This window comes from Notothenia rossii (genome assembly GCF_949606895.1).
Source record: "Notothenia rossii genome assembly, chromosome: 1".
Classification (NCBI taxonomy): Eukaryota; Metazoa; Chordata; class Actinopteri; order Perciformes; family Nototheniidae; genus Notothenia; species Notothenia rossii.
The window spans coordinates 83,263,505-83,281,515 of NC_136912.1; the positions used below are offsets into that span (position 1 = coordinate 83,263,505).

General features: G+C 39.1%; 1 protein-coding gene across 24 annotated transcripts in view; it reads left to right on the plus strand.

Annotated features, from left to right (window-relative positions):
• Positions 1-18,011, plus strand: part of adgrl2a (adhesion G protein-coupled receptor L2a) — a 211,228-nt gene that overhangs the window by 163,114 nt on the left and 30,103 nt on the right. For 19 of the 24 annotated variants that reach the window (XM_079678636.1, XM_079678637.1, XM_079678623.1 and 16 more), the window contains 3 exons: positions 7,543-7,652; positions 9,114-9,173; positions 13,924-14,724. In XM_079678636.1, coding sequence (XP_079534762.1) covers positions 7,543-7,652; positions 9,114-9,173; positions 13,924-14,724 — 971 coding nt within the window. The remainder of the gene's footprint in view (positions 1-7,542; positions 7,653-9,113; positions 9,174-13,923; positions 14,725-18,011) is intronic. The other 5 variants (XM_079678629.1, XM_079678630.1, XM_079678635.1 and 2 more) reach the window with 1 other exon arrangement.

The following is an 18,011-nucleotide window of genomic DNA, read 5'->3' on the forward strand; positions in this document are numbered from 1 at the left end:
TGCATGTGGGACTAATTACTGATTTGATTTTCCATCTCTTAATTTATTTACAGGAATAGACTAAAAAAGGAAGGAAATGTAATACCTTTGCTGTCAAAAAGAATGATCCTCAAATGAGAAAGTGGTGATTTATTTCCCTATTTGGATCGTAATGTTTGTTTCAAGGCCCTTTCCCTGTTCGCCCTTGATTCTGCTGAGGTAATCCTGCTGAAATGTTCCATATATGGAGCAACATACCACACACACTCTGTATGGAGAAAACATTTTGTACTGTACATTCTCTATAAAGAAAGGAAAGAAGAGATCAAATTATTTGTTGCCGTAATCACCCTGGCCTACTAGTTTAAGTGTGTGGGAAAAATCGCATTAGCACTTAAACTGTGTTCACTTTTAAACATCCAAAATGTATGTGGTCCTGAAGTGTGGAGAATTGGATGGAGGCTTCACTGAGTTTGATAGATCCCGTTGGCACTCCAAGTTGTTTTTATATCTTGCTGGCATATTATATTCATGAGCACAATGATTTTATGAAAATAGCCGTAGGACAGTTGTGGCTCAATTAGAACGTTCAGCTGCAAGCAATTAGTCGACTCAAGTGGGTGATAATCTGTACAGGAATTTTTCACGTGGACACCTCCCCGGCAGATGTGAAACTGCATGGCAGTACAGTTTGAAATAATTAATTCATTGATAATAATAATCAGCGTGGTGATTTCTTAATGTTGTCTTCTTTTCAAGATTTCAGTTTTTTAATTATTACATTTAATCATCTGCGCTGAAGATAATGATAATGATAGCCACCACAACACATTCTTGCCACACAGACAACATCTTCTAGATTGGAATTTAAATGTATCTGAACATTATTTAGTGACACATTATGTTTTACTTGCAGTGAGCATCTGGTGCTTACTTGTTATTAAAATCCGGCCAGTTTTTATCAGAGAAACTTGATGTAGAAAAGATGACAATGACACATCTTGGCAAATCAGTGTCATAAAAAGAACATAGGATGAAATGGAGTATGAATAAGTGGCTTTCATCTATGGATTTCTCCTTGAGTAATGAGCTTACTTGTCAGTATTCGATAACAAGGACATTGATTGCTGTAACATAACATGGCTGGGTCCTGCCGTGCCTGTGGATCACGGGTTTCAGAGGAGCGTATCATTGACAAGAATGATCAAAGCAGAAAGCTCTCAAACACACGATGTGAAATTCATTAGTGGTATTAGAGGAGAGCTAGTTGGTTAATAATTATCATTAAAACGATCATTACCATTCAACATTGGCTATTTGGAAGTGTGTATTTTTTAATGATGTCATCAGCTTCAATGTGACAGATCTTTACAAACATTGTTAAGTTAATAGGGTTGTTAACAACTGACTTTTGAAATTATCCAGTAATATTAACATGTAATTGTCAATAGATGTGCGGCGGTTCTGGAGACTAAGTGATGCTGCTCGCACTATTTATATCAGTGACAGGACTGCTGGCGAGGCTCTCCGAGGAGCTCCATCGCTGCCGCCTGACAGCACGTCGCCTTGTTCTTCCCCTCCTTACACACTGTGTGAGTGTGTATTTAAAGCGCAGTAGATTAAGATTTCATAAAGATCCAGATTAAGTTAGGGGTGTACACAAATTCATGAGCCATGAAACGGCTCTCTGCTCTAGATTAAATTGGTGATGATGTGCGTAATTTAAAAAGTGTATACACCCTCATCACTGATCCTCATTAGCCAAACTACTGCTTACACCAAAATAACACTTGGAATTAATTAATGAAATGTAAAAAAATTAATTAAATAAAGAGACATTTATTAAGGTAGGCTTACTTACAAACATGTTGTATCGTATTTACATGCCAATATTGTTAATAAATATTCCCGTTTATAATGTTAACAATCATACCTGGCCCATATTTCCCCCAATAAAACATACATGCCTGGGTATTTTATCAATAAACTAAGTTTTATATCTACCATTATCATAATATAAAGTATTGTGTAACCTGACCAACCCCTATTTGACAACAATTAAAGTATAGATAATATCTATGGTTGCAATGTTTTTAAATTGCCTACATACATCGACATTTTGGTATTTCAGTGTGTTTAAAAAGATTACATACAGTGCCAGTATAAAGTATGTATCCCTCTACACGTTTTTATCATTTATGAATTTAATATTTGTATACAAGTATTCACCTTTTTTCATATCCGTTACAATAGACTTAAGCAACAATTTCAGTCTCATGTCTCAATCAGCTTTGCTCATCTAGACATTTCTTTGTCATTCTTCTCAGTTAAACTGCTACAGGACTGTCGGGTTATAGCGGGGGGGATTCATGAGTGAACAGCCCTTTTCGAGTCCAGCCACAAAGTCTTGATCTGGGCTGTGACTCGGCCGCTCCAGGACATGATCATTGTTGTTTTTAAGCCATTCTTCTGTAGCTTTGGCTTTATGCGTGGGAGTGCTAGCAGCGTCTTGTAAAGGTCACATTTGGACCTGCAAAATGTCACAATAGTATTTCCATTGACTTTAGTGGCATAGCAATATACCTTTGCTGGACTGAAAATCAATAGGTGAGATGGACGGATGTGAGTCAGACAGCCATCCTCCTGAGTCTGTAAGAGGTCTGAATCCCCCTGTTGAGCCCTGTTGTCAGCTCCAGTAAATATAGCATAAACACAGACATATGACAGTAATTACAAGATGCTGGGATGTCTTACCCGGATATTGGGTCAGACCTTAAGTTAAAAGCAGGATAATAATGGATCATTTCTAAAGACCCGTTTCCTGAAACATTATGGGGCCACCCCGTTAGATAGTAAATGGTCTAAATAAACTGTTATTTGTGTGTGTGTGTGTGTGTGTGTGTGTGTGTGTGTGTGTGTGTGTGTGTGTGTGTGTGTGTGTGTGTGTGTGTGTGTGTGTGTGTGTGTGTGTGTGTGTGTGTGTGTGTGTGTGTGTGTGTGTGTGTGTGTGTGTGTGTGTGTGTGTGTGTGTGTGTGTGTGTGTGTGTGTGTGTGTGTGTGTGTGTGTGTGTGTGTGTGTGTGTGTGTGTGTGTGTGTGTCTGGAAATGATTTAATTTTTCAATGGCCTGTCTGCTATCAACAGGCTTGCCTCTTGAGAGAGATGTCTGCCTTGATAATTGTGGCATGAACCTCATCAGCATTTCAGATGAAATGGAGCTAGACGGGTCACTTTGAGTTTAAGAGACGCTAATTTGATTGAAATTCAAACTGGGAGCACCAGGAAGTAGATTGTGCCTTTTTCTGTAATGTGCTCCCTTCACTCATGTCACTTTTCTCCTCTAGTTACACAGCAATTGTCTTCGCTGCTTATTCTTTTTTTATATTCTGAATTACAAGTGGCTGCTTAGGCTTCCTGAAAGCTATTGTGTTGAGGGATAGAAAATTGAGCAGTGTGGCCAAAACTATCTAGGATATGACAATTACATTTCTTGCCCTTAGTCTAAACTGGCCGTGTCACATGAGCAACAGATGCCGTTTAACATCATGAGAGACCTGAATGACTGTCTGCACAGGTTCTATTTAAAAGACAACACTATTCAATGTTTTTTTCCTTCGGACATACATATGTGTGTGTGATTAAGTAAGTAAGCCTTTTGCTTACAAAAAATAGTTTAATTATATTATAGCGACATTTGAAATGGTAACATGTTTATATTGTTATAAAATCGTGACCAAGATGTGTACTGAGCATTTTACATAAAAAAAGGAAGATATGTCTTTATGTTCAGCTTACAGCACTTACTGTAAGCAGTGTGTTTGCTTCGCTGAATAGAATACATCCCTTATTGCGTACATTTCATATAAAGTAGCATTTAATTTGAAGAAGGGAATGCATCAAAATACATCTTAAATGAAATATACTTCAAGCTTAAATGTCAATAGGTTAGAGTCACATTTCAGCAAAGCAGAGTTGCAGCTAAGCTGATCTACTGTACGGAGCAGCAATGATTAAAATGACTTATCTGTACTTCGAGGTGGATTAGTGAGAACCAGATGTAGATTAGTCTTTTATGGTTTAGGCAGGCTTACACCTTTAGCTACGTATGTTAGTGGAATAGAGTTAGTAGAATCTGTTATACTCAAGTCAATTAATTATTCACTTAGCACATTATCTTCATGTCCAATTATTCCTCTGACATGCTTTATGATGGCAGTGGAAAAGGTTAAATTGCATATGGCTACACGGTTTCAGGAGAGCTCTCTGTTACACCTTGTTGGCATCTTATCGGAGCCCTTCTCGCTGTCAGCAGGGAGTGCTCATTTTTAAAGGAGATTTGCATCAAATCCAAGCAGAATTTTCTGTGACACTCTAATTGTACTGATGTCTGCCTCTCCCAAAAGGTCAGAGATGTGATGGGATTACATTTAGAATACTTCAGTGTGATTAACAGGCTGCTAGGGAAATGGAGGCAATCAAAGCAGAAAGTAGTTCCATACTGCACTTTTTCTTTGTTTTATTTCAAAAAGAAAATGTTAGGACTATTTTTGTCACTAAAGAGTCTGACTACCGTCCATTTATTACCTAAATATACCATAAAGCTATTATTGATCAATACAGCTTTAGGATTATAGCTAATGTTACTGCTGGTGCTTTTAACACAAAACCAATTTGTCAAAAATAATGATAACATGGCGCTGTATATTTCCTTGATACAATTGGCGTACATTTTTTCTTTCCAAACAATTGGGTTATGTCATTGCTTTAAAGGCAACTTGCCTCTTTACTTTTTCATGAATCTCATTTTCTAACTGGCTAATTATTCTTTCTCTTGGATTGTAAGATACATGATATTGTGACTATTTCCACATTTCCTTCCGTCGAATCATGTTGAGCAGTCAATGTATTTATAGAACTAGAATGTTTCACTCTGGAGGGAAGTGGAGACAATTCCTTTGACTTAATATTCATTATGTACATGATTAATTACTATATAGCCTCAGACTATCAAAAGATAGTCAGGGATAGGATATTTTACATGTATTTAATTAGTGTGCACTTTGAGACCTGTGCCCTTGCAGGCCCAAATGCTGAACTTTTTATTGGAGGAATTTCAATTACATGCTCTCTCTCTCTCAAATGGAGGGCTAGGACTATAGCAGAAGTCATTAGGGCTTTTTCAATTGGTCTCAGGAGATGCTCAAGGTTTCACAGATGAGAAGAAATCAGAGTAACACAATCCCGTAGATCAGGGCGCTCCTGCTCCACAGCGGTAAAATTAGGGCGATATATCAGAAAGAGCCATCAACACTTATGTCAACATGGTTTCAAAAGATATATGAGCGTTTTTTCCCTAGTGCTTATATCCTGTTGTTTAATATGTTTGCCTGAGAAACGATGGCAGGCTTATGTCTCATTAGTGTCATGAATTTTATTTTTGATATCATTCTGTTTCATATGCCTAATATAAACCAGGCAGTTGATTCCTGGTCTCATTGGGATCTGTTAGAAAAAGCACTGTAAATTATATTGCTCCTGCATGACATGCTTATGCATGAGCAAGGGGACAGAACCATCAAAGTGACCATATAATATATGGAAAGTGCTGCAGAGTCATGAAATATTACCTAGAAAAACAAGCAGCATATTATGCGCCCAGCATGAGGTGCCTGTTTTAATTCCAAAACAGTAATTCATTTCCATAAAAACAAATACAATATGCTGATTTTCTCATCTGTTATCACACGTGAAGGTCGTTAATAAAGTGGAACGCCCCTTGGGACCCTCACTAAACAAAGATATAGACACAAATATGTGTCATTATGGCTCTGTAGTATAATACACGGCTATAATATTACCAAAGCAAAAAAAATCTTTTGAATTGGCACACAGGAGGATTGGGTGAAAATAGAATAGGAAGAAGAGGGAGATGAATTGTTTCTGTGTGTGTGAAAGAAAACAGAAAAACATAATTCCAATTCTTATTCCAATCCTGTTGTTGCGATTTTATGTTTTCTCTTTCTTTATTATTAGAACACAGGAGCTGTTAGTCTTACTTGCTAAATAATTTGTGGTTGAGGTTGTTTTTAATCTGGGACCTAAACAATTCCCCCACCCCCCAATACGCCTGTTCAATGCTATCTCAACAGTAAGCGACAGTCTACTGCTCCCCCCCCCCCATGCTACCTAATATTATTTTAATAACATTTGGACACACAGCGGCCCAAAACAAAGGCAAAACCCAAAGCACAATACAATGCAGCCAGTAATACATTTTCCAATGATCTGCTGGAAGTGGGCGCACTGGTCCGTGATGAGAAGAAAAATATTATCTCTGGTCCCTGCTAAATCAGCAGAACAGACTTATTGATCTGGCTCCTCACGTTGCCAATAGAATTTTAAGTCCCCTTTGTAGCAGAGAGAAGGCTTGCTGGGGGTATAGATGTCATTATCATGATTTCAGTACAGCGAAAGGGCGGTCACCTGCAATTCCCCGGGCTTCAGAGCACACCACAGGCTCAATTAGACTGTCTGCTCTCCAGATGTTAAAGGCAGTCTACGAAATTAACTTTTGACATCGCTTCGCATGGCTGCCGAAATGAAGAATAAAATGTATAAACGTGATATCTAATAAAACCTTAGGTGCAACCTTTCGGCACGAAAGTACCATAAATTACACATATTTTTACTAAACCGAGAGCTGGTTATGATTATTTAAATTAAAACGTGTATTCTTTTTTTTCAAGCTGCTATCTTTGGGTATTTCTGCTCTTTCGGATCGAGAATTACGGAGGCTGCAGTAGAAATCATTAATGAGACCTTTGATGGCATTTTGGGTGCGCATTCAAGAGCCTCATCTAGCCGCTCAGCATGTAGAACCATTCAGAAAAGGAGCTCAAATCAATAAGACAGGACATTTCAGTGAAACACAGACTTTGTTCATCCCGTTCAAATGCGCCTCATAAAACACAAATTTGGGGTGTCAAATAAAAAAATCACATGAGGTCCCCATGAATTGTAGTTAGTTCAATGTCTTATTTTATTTATAGTTGTTCAATTGCAAGAAGGTGATGTGTAAACAACACACACCAGGTCTGCTTTGTAGTAAATCACAACTATAAAGGGTGAAGTTACAGAACACACAGAGCACAAACTGTGTGTAATTGCAAGATTCAATGAAAAAGTCTGAACAAGAAATGTAATAAAAAAGTTATTGACTTGACAGGTAATATTGCAAAGCCTTTTTGATATTTTCATTGGCCTATATACATTCAGACAAATTACCCTGGTACACACGGACTAGCACAGCGCGAAAAGGATCTCATAACACACAAAGCAGAGAAGACCTTACAGAAGGCACTGAGTGAATAGTGAGCTACCCTTTTAGCTAACAGACTGAACAGCATCGTAATAGCAGTATTGTTTGTTTGTTTGTTGGGAAATGTTATTGTTTGAAAGCAAGAGTTAAGAACACATGCTCTTCTCTCATCCTGCATTTACGCTCTTTGAAATAAGGGATTTATTATGTGTTCATGTTGCTCATTTGTGTTTTTTTGTTTCTCAGATGCAACAATCGGACACAGTGCATTGTGATCACTGGTTCAGATGTCTTCCCTGACCCCTGCCCAGGAACCTACAAATACCTGGAGGTCCAGTATGAGTGCGTGCCCTACAGTAAGTCTGACCCTTGTGTCACAAATTGAAACTCTCCCTCCTCCCTTCCCCCACACTCCCATCCTCTTCTTTGCCCTCTCTCTTTCATTAGTATCACACCATATCCTGTCTCATTTCTTCCTCTTGCCTTGTCCAGACAGTCCGCTCTAACACCTTCCAGCACCATTTTTCCTCTATCTCTTCTTCCATCTGTGTCACACCATGAACTTTTCATGAAATATGACCTGTAAAACCCTTTGGTCCTCTTTCTGTACTGCCTTTATTATTGATGTGCTCACCGTGTTTCCAGCCGACCGTGGTATCTTGTTATGAGGTAGCAGAATAGAAGAGGAAGGGTAGAAGAAGACAAGCTGACTCTCAATGATGTTTCAACACTCCAGTCTCGCACGGAGAAGTCTATCAGGCGCTAAACAGCTCACCTTGATGGCTTAATACACATCCGTACAACAGGTGTTGAAATATGTTAACAGATGTTTCATTATGTAACAGAACAGAATGGCTCTACTCGTAAGTCAACAAGGTAATATTTCACCTAAAGAGATAGTGTTAACATCGTTCTGCTCCTTGGATGCTTAAATATTCATAGCTCCCAAACAATCTTTGGATTGCCCTTTGAATTAAAATTCCCCTTTGTCCTTTAAGCTGCCATGTTCATTTGCAATCTGCGAGGGGAAATCCCCCCATTTAAACTTTACAACCTAATTAATAACAAAGATTAAGATGAATTGCCAGAATCACTAATCAGATGTACATAAAATAATGAGATTGCGGATCATTGAAGATAGTATTTTTGCAGCTGTCCTGTAGATTCAAATGTCTTTAGATGTGTTTATACTCTAAAAACACATTTCCCAAATATAGCCCACATTTAAATAATGCAAAGTTAATCTACATACCACATATTTTATATTCAACACATTTCATCTACATTGCTAATTAGCGGTACAGTATACCTGTCCAAGGCGTCCCCTCAGTGTTGAATCTGAATGCATTAGCGAGGATCATTAAATGGTGAATCCCATTACAACTTAAAGGTTAACCTCGTCAAGGCTTTAAGGACCTGTAATTAAAAATGGAATAAGCAATAATGAGTCGTTGAGTCCACCTTATTGAACAAAGACAAATCCTGTAGGTTTTACCCTAAACACCAGCTTGTTTTTTCCCTTCACCTCATAGTTAAGTGAAGTATTGATCCTATGTCTTGCTGTGTTACCTCAAACCTCAATAGGAGGATTAGCCTCAAGGTGCACTCTTTTCCGCCCACTGTTATGATTGTCTTTTACCTCCTTCTTGCACCAAGGAAACAGTCAACAACGACGCATTGTGGTGAAAAATAAACTTCTGCCCAAGGACTCTCAGTCCTGGCGATGTCTATCAAACGAAATATCCCAACAGGTCGTCACTTCACTCTCAGCCATTTCAAAAATGCATATCTGTAGCCCCATCTTTTTGCTTCTCAAGGTCCATGCCCAAGCAGAATAGGACCAAGAACACAGAATGTATCCTATCGCGACTGCCCTGGTAAGTGCTTAGTGTTCTCCCAGTCTGATCCAGTCCACACAGCCCAGCCTTTCCCACTCAGCCCTCATGTAAACTGTGATAGATTGTGATTCGTAGGCAATTTCGTGTCATGTTTTTTCCCCTCTGGCCAATCCTTTGTCTCCTCTTCCCCCAAAATAAAATCAATATACATTTCAGCGTCAGAGTACTCCAGAGAAAGGAACATTTTAGTGGATTTACTGAGCTTTTCTACACCAGAGCTAACCCTTTCTTTAGATGGGAAAGCATAGACCCTTCCTACAGTTAGAATAGATCATATGCCAAATTACTAGATTTGTGATTAAAAACATTGCAGTGGTTCAGGAGCTTAGGATCCCCTGGATTTGCTGGGTTACAAGACTTTAGAAGTTGTTTTGCAAGACAACATATTAAATCCCCATTAAGCTGATCAACGACGGGACAGTGTCCTCATTTTGACTCGTAGCCGCTGCCCCTCAAAGTCTATTTGTGCCATGAAATATAACCAGCAGCTTAATAACACGATATGATAAACAGCTGTTTTCCGTCTCTGTCACTGACTGAACATAATGTGCTACTTAATTATTTTTGCTCTATTGTCTCAGCCTATGCATAATTACACAGGCAAATTTGGAATTGTTCTCTTCTGTGCAAGTGGCCTTTGCAACAACATTTCCACGCTTCATCCTCTTGGCTTCATAATTTGGTTCTTTTCATGGACTGCCCTCATTAGCAACATTATATTCATGTTCCAGCCAAGGGTGTACATTTCGCCTTCACCTGGCACTGAGTCACCCTTTGAATTGGCTTTAGTAATTGCTTGAATCAGGCAACATAAAAGTAGAGACCATTTTTTATTAAGACTGCTCTGGAAAAATGCTTGGAAAAAAGTTGCTCTCCCTATTCTCACTTGCTGCCAGAGGGCAGCCACAGTCCTCTATGCTAAAGTTTTCCTTTCCTTTCCTTTCCTTTCATCACATTGTAATGCAGGGAAACCCCTCGCTCCATGTGACAGTGCTGGAAGGATTATGAAAATTGAAGTTAAGCTGTAGCAGCATGATCTTTAGGTGTCTTCGCTTTTGTGTTCAGATGTTCTCCCTTATTAATTCAGTGTAGCTCGCAAAAGGCGTTAATTTAAATGAAACACGCCGAGTCGGCAGGTGACAGCAAACATTGGTTCAAGTGAAGATGTAACATTTGATTATCTACAGTGATTATTACAAGTTAATATAATTTGATTTGTAACAGTTATAGGAAGCAGAACATCCTTAGAAATGCTGTACTATGTAGTGGAGAAAGTTTAGGGTCTTAGGGTTTAGTGTGGGATGTGTCTCATGTTTGTTTGTTTCAATGTTGCTATACTAAAAGTGACTGACTCTCTTCCCTTCCCCTGTGCAATCTGCAGGAAACCTCCTTGGCGACCTGACTCATTCTCTTCATCCACTGACTGATTTCTGATCACACTGATTGCTATTTTCAATTTCTTACATTTCTACTAACATCATCAAGTCTTCGTGTTTTCCTTTTCCTTCCAGGTTTCCTTCACATCGTCTTTTATGTCCTCTTCTTTCCTCCTATGTTTTATTCGGCGTTGGTGACTTCTGAGAACTCAACTGTTGTTAACTTGTTTACCTCCTATTGTGTTTGATCTCTTAGTAAGATGCAACAGACGCAGAATGCCGTGAATTAATTTACGGGTCTTTCAGATTCTCTAGTTTCAACTGTCTTTTGAAGCCTAGGTCAGACTCAGCAATTAAAAATGATCCAAACTTTGATATGAATCTACACTAATTACAGCTGGAGGGTTTCAGCATTCAAAGGAAAGCTAGCTTATGGTTGCTCACATCATCCCAAGCTATAAAAGCTGAGTCAAAATATATACATGAGGTATTTCAACATTGACCCTTGCAGGCTCGCTGTAGCGGATCCTTTGTGTAGTGAAGCCCCTTGAGACTGAAATCTAAGAAAGACATTCAAAACCAATAGAAGTGTAAACCAAGGGCAAGAGAACTGATGCTGTATTTGGGAGATTAAAAACACTACGAGTACAAAGTTGCCCTGTTTTGAATGAATGCATTTTTAATTAAATGTTATGCATTATGCTTCTGCCTGTACCGATTCAGTCATTACATAAATCTCCCTTTTAATTTCAGTTTCATACTTTTAGACTATTCATATAATAATGTAAGTGGAGACAGAAAATGTAAATACCTACATATTTAATGCACAGTGCAATGTGCCTGAATCAGCTCACATTTCTTTTTTTTTCTTTTTTTTTTTAACTCAAATACCTTTATATTTATTACATTTTAAGCTTAATTGCCCTTTTTTTTTTTTTTTAATAATTTATTTTAACATTAGAGTATGGAAATCAAATCAACCAGATTTCAAATGTAACAGCGAGCAAACTCAACTTTTGCAGATTGGAAAGACAATACTTGTGAGCATTCTTGCAGTCTGACCTAGGCTTTTAAAATAACAACTTTTTCTGATTAATTTGAGTAAATTTGTTATAAAAAGATTTCTAGAAATATTCCATCTTGTTGTTGATGCATATGGCATTCTTTTCTAATTTGTAATCATCATATGTTTTATAATCAGACATTAACATCAGATGAATGCTTCTCGGTGCCTTGTTTCAATGAATTTAAACTTGTTGGCTTATTTATTGCAGACTTCTGCCATAGATCGGAAAGCACCAAATAACAAATGAAGTGCAGTCCTGTATTGTGAAATGTAATACACGCTCCGACAGTGAGTGCACATAATGTATTTTGCTCCAGTGACTTACACTGATTACCCGCTTCCTGCATAAAGCCAAAGTTAGTTCATTTATTTGTACGCTTGTGGCTTCAAAATTGTGAAAGAAGTAAAGTTAAATGAGAGTTTCAGGCCAAGACTTTTTAAAGATATTATTCAGATGTCGAATGATGAAATGGCACCGTAATTGTAATAAAATCGGCATGTTTGTCAGTAGAAATAAAAAAGTGATCATACTGCTTTATTTAGCTTTATTTAAAAAAAAAAAAGTATAAAACAAAAAGACAAATTACACTCTCTTCATTATTGATTGTGTTTGGTGGTGGGTGGATTAAAACAGGCCAGAGTTTAAAAACAAAACAAAACCAGAGTCATAACTCAATAAAATGCTGTAATAATTTGCATTTGACAGTAGTTTTCACCGGCTGGCTTTAAATCTAAGAAAATAGTTGAACTAAAAGGAAGATCATTCTTGTGTGTGAATCACAGAATTGCCTTCCAGTAAAACAATCTAAAGATGTTTTACTTGTAAATGTCAAAAAGTTACGCCAGCACATAAATGCAGGCAGTTGGCAGTGAAAGATCAAATCCACCCACCACTGTGCCATTAACTTGTTGTGACAATTGATCATTTGGTACTAATCTAATCCTTTTTCTAAAACAGGACCTAAGCGGCTCTATGTCACCGTTCTCACGTTTTTCCTGCTTTCTCTGAATAGGTCTTCCCGCCTTTGTCCGTGTCTCATAACGTGTTTCTGCATGTGTAATCGTAGCGATGACAGTTAATTCATATTAATCTCTTTTTTTTCCCCTTGCACCCCTTTCATTCTCTCTTCCAACGCTTAAAATAGAAGTGGAGCAAAAAGGTAAATAAAAGACACGATCCAAACCCTAGCTCCTTGTTTTGTGGCATCTGGTTGTAAACTACCTATTTTCCCATGGTGGCCCCTACAAACACATCGCAAACGTTATCTTCAGCATCCCCCCCCCCCAACTGTAATGTTAACGGCCAGTCTAGTGGAACAATGGAAGCCCTGATATTGGCCATAAAAAAAAAGACAGCACATGAGCTGCCATAAGATGTAAATGGGCTGTATTGGCTGCAGTCCACAGGGGCTCTCTCTCCTCATTCTCCCTGGGTGCTTAAGCTACTCGGCAGATTCTCATATTGCCTGGCTTCCAAACCCTTTTCCATAGCATGCCATGGTTACAGTGTATCTCGGCCCTTTTTTCCAAGCTATTGCTTTCTACTGTCCCTTTTCTCTCAAGACCCCCCTCCTTTCTTTTCACGATTCTCCCCATTATTCTCACCTGACCACTTGCTGCTCTTTTCTCTGTTGATTCTTATGCCTCCTATGCCTCAGAGCACCAACCATAACACCTCAAGAGACCCTTACTGAAAGTTTTTTAAATGTTAATGGCTGTGACATTTGTACCACATCGTAATGACAAGCCACTCGGGTATATACCGTAGAATAGGTGGTGTAACCCAGACACGTCTAAGTACACACAAACATTTTGCAGACTGTGTTGACTCCTGCTCTCTCATAACCCGTCTGTTGCCAAGTGACTTTAGTTGGCTGCATTTTTTTTGTTTACAGGACCAATTGTTTCGTTAAGTTTTGTTTCTGTTCTATTTTGTGTTCTATTTGTGTTCTACTCCCAACAGTTAATGACTATGAGGCCCAGCTTCTTTTTGTTTCTGACTACTTTATATATTTAAACATTATGCTTAATAACTTTCCTATTCCTTTTTTTCTTTCTATGCACAAAACCAAAATCCTTATTCTGCTTGTGAATATTGGCTGTAGCTGTTAGTTGTGTTTTGGCCACTCTTTAATGTTTGTCTGTCCCCACTCTTCATGGACAACCTGTAAAACAAAATGAAGACATTAGAGATGATATGGATATTACATATATTTTTGTGTGGTTTTTATTTTTCACATGTTAACCTGTGTCCGTTTTTTTTATTCTACCCTTCTCCCATTACTAGTTTTTCTTTGTCCTGGGACTCTGAAAGCTGTCGGTGATCCTTCCTTTCTATTTGAAGCGGAGCAACAAGCCGGCGCCTGGTGCAGAGACCCGCTGCAAGCTGGCGACAAAATCTACGTTATGCCTTGGACTCCTTATAGGACAGACACTCTCATTGAGTATTCCTCTTTTGATGACTTCCAAAATGCCCGGCTAACCATCACCTACAAGCTGCCTCACCGGGTGGATGGGACCGGATTTGTGGTCTACGATGGGGCCGTGTTTTTCAACAAGGAGCGTACCCGCAACATTGTGAAGTTTGACCTGCGGACTCGAATCAAAAGTGGTGAGGCGATCATCAATAATGCCAACTACCACGACACATCGCCCTACAAGTGGGGTGGCAAAACAGACATTGACCTGGCCGTAGATGAGAATGGGCTGTGGGTGATCTACGCCACCGAGCAGAACAACGGCATGATCGTAATCAGCCAGTTGAACCCCTACACGCTGCGATTTGAGGCTACCTGGGACACGACCTATGATAAGCGCTCAGCCTCCAATGCCTTCATGGTTTGTGGAGTACTGTACGTGGTCCGCTCCACCTATGAAGACAACGAAAGTGAAGTCAGCAAGAGCATGATCGATTACGTTTACAACACCAAACAGAACCGTGGGGAATACGTCGATATCCACTTTCCCAACCAGTACCAGTACATTGCAGCTGTGGATTACAATCCGCGAGATAACCAGCTCTATGTGTGGAATAATTTTTACATCCTGAGATACACTCTGGAGTTTGGCCCACCTGATCCAGCACATGGTAAGAACCTAGCCCCCCAATCATTTATTTTTTTGACAAATTTTTTAAATTGCATTCCCTGAAATCGCGATTTTAGTTGCTGTCGAGGGCGCTTTGATATTCCTTTGGTATTTCCCATCTGTGTATGAGGTGTCAGAGCTGACAGGTTTTTAATTTAGAATCTTATATGTGCTAGATATGTTACGGAAGCTTTGGAGTGTAGGAAAGCATCTCAGGGGGTGGAGTGAGTCAGACTCTGTGGTAAACAACACCTCGCAGCCAGTTACCATATCATAAGGGATCAGTATCTTGGGGATTTGGGGAGGTTTACCATCCGGGCATTCCCTGAGTCTCTGGTGCTAAGGCTCAAGGGAACCCTGCTAGCATATCTCGTGTTTTAAAGAGAGTATGACAGGGAAAGAGATATATACTTTCACCTCTGGAAACATACATGCCCGGACAGGTGCAAAGTCTTGCCTGGGGCAAGGTTAGATCATTCCCCAAGTGCAGCTGAACTCCAAATCTCCATCGGCCATTAAAAAAAGTATTTCACTCTCTGTCTGCAGAGTGTGAGGATTCAAGGTTCGGTCTAACAGAGAAAGAGATGGTAGACACAAGGGAGAAGGATCAATCATCCGGGGTCACATCAGCAGTGTATGTTTTTAATTTAGCTGTCAAGAACTGAGGGGAAGCTAGCCTAGGCCTCTGATAGTCCATACCCTGAGAATATAAACACAGTAATTATCCTAATCCCCTCTACACCCAGAGTCCTAAGTCCACGTAATGCTCAACGCAGTCAGTGATGAGCCGCAGAGGTCAAGCAACTTTTCCACAGATTATCCCAGAGCTCAATATTTATTAATGTGTTTGCTCGTCCACTTTTGTATTGATAAGACGTGGGCTATGGCTGCTAAATAGGGTTCAGCCAGTGGAGCAGCATCAATCCGGCCAAGACAGGCTTAACTGTGACAAGTAACTTACTGTAGTGCAGTTTGGAAAGCGAAATGAATATGCCGAGGGCGCATTGAGAGTTATACTGCAACAATCATCGGGAACAAGATAAAAACATTTTATTTTATTTTCCCAACTCTGAATAACATATTTGAAGTTTCTCCACTGCCAATAAGACAGATAGTAGCCAGATTTTTTAATTAAATATTTGCATATCACAAGCACATTTAGAGCAATTGTGGAATATGCTGCAGCCAAAAGGTGTTTGCTTATTTTAGTCATGCCCAAAACATAATGTCACACAGAGCAAATTCAAATGAGCTGTTTCCAAGCAGCACCTTGCAGACAGCTGCTGTAAAAGTGGTCATGATATCACCTTTTCTGCTATCTAGTACAAATAAATTGGAGCATGTCTTTACATGCCATCATGTGTTTATATAATAAACGCTAAACTGATTATAAGGCAGTCAAGCTACAGCCTCCGCAACATCCTTTATTTTCAGTTTAGCTGTTATGGATTCTTGGAATAAGCAGCGGAGAGACAGGCTGCATGCTCAATTGATTTATTCATTTGCTGAATGAACACTGATTAGTGATAGAGAAATCAGAGGCTTTAACAGGATCCGCCCTGAAATAAGAGTCAAATGTAGTTATTGAGTGTTTTTGTGTATTAGGGCTGTGTATCATATTTTAATCGCAATTACGATTTTGGCTTGCAATAATTAGGAAAACAACATAATCGAAATAAAACGATTATTTATTTTATTTGTATTTTTTATTTATTTATTATTGGTTTTTCAGTTGAATTATACTTAAAGTTCAGGGCAATCAACTGTTAAAAACATACTGTTAACATTTTTTTTTTCAATAAATGGATGTTTTCAAAGTAAATCGTTTTTAATAATCGTGATATCAATTATTGACACAAATAATCGAGATTATGATTTTTGCCATAATCGAGCAGCCCTAGTGTGTATGTGTTTGCTTATTCAGACAGTCAAGCTCCCAAGCAGCCTATGGATTCCCTTCCTGTAGATACTGTTTGGACACAGACACTGACTGACATACTGCATTTGCTTCTTGGAGCTTCTGTACTCACACATCTTTATTTGAACCTCAACAAGGACTCTGTTCTCTCTTCTTGACAAATGACACGTGAGCCTGCCCGGCGCTTCTGACTAATGTATGTTGAGTTTCAGTCGATGAGCGCAAGGGAGAATGGTCCATGATGATCATCAAGATGTCAATAAACTTGTCCTCCCACATGGCAGATGTTGACACATAAATGATGGCACTTTTGCTCTGGCTGTCACTGGATGCCCTCTCTGTGATATCTTGATGTTCGTTTCAGAGCCTGCTTCACTGGACACTGAAACAAGCTATCAGAATGCTTTTGTAATTTACAAAGTTGAAGGCACATGTTTTGAACAGCAGTAGTCTAAAAAAGAATAGAAAAATCAAAAGAACATTTCAATTTTGCTCAAGTCATCGCAAGCACATGTGAAAGCTTAACACATGCAGGAATTTGTGTTTGTACAACAGAGCACGGTTAATTATTCATGTAGATGCTAGAGCTGTGTTAATTGTTTGACTTTTTTCAAAAGAAAACAAAAGGATCTGCAGGTTTTTCATTTAACACAGTTTTTCAAAGCTTGTACGCAGTCCACCGCAATCATACTCCCTTTTTTGAAAAAAGTGCACAAACAACTCTTGTCACACGATTCGCTCCGTCATGGAACGCAATCACATCAAAGTGATGTTTAGACCCTGTGTGGCAGACAGCTGGGTTCTTGTCGAGTCCAATAACATTGCTCATGTCGGGGCAAGATCATCTCTTGTAGGATTATGGGGCAGTGGATGGGGTCACATCCAACATGCGGCTCCACTGGAAGTGGACATTAAATGGGTCAGTAAGTCCCACTCTTGGCTTTGACCAGCAGAGCCATAATCCACTCATTTCACCGTGGCTCCATGCCTGTTTTTCTTTTTGCATTCAAGAGCTCATTAAGTACATATTCCTTTGTCGCATCTTGTAAGTTAGATGATTAAATTGATTTAAATGAGGTATTCCCAGAGAAAACTCATTATGCCTCATTTCTATGGACCTTTTATTTATGCCAAGCTCTGATATTTGGCCTCAAACCACTGAGTAAGCATCTCGAAATCTGTTTCTTAGCAGAAGTATGCACAAACAGACTTTATTCACTGCCTCAATGGGGCACAGGTGAGACTCACAAACCTTTTTATTTATCCCCAGTTGCAAAATTAGATCCTGCATCGCTTCCATATAAAAGCCCCCGGTGCTGCAGTTTACACCCACACAAATCAAGGCCTGCTGTTTAATTGTTGAAATGTCA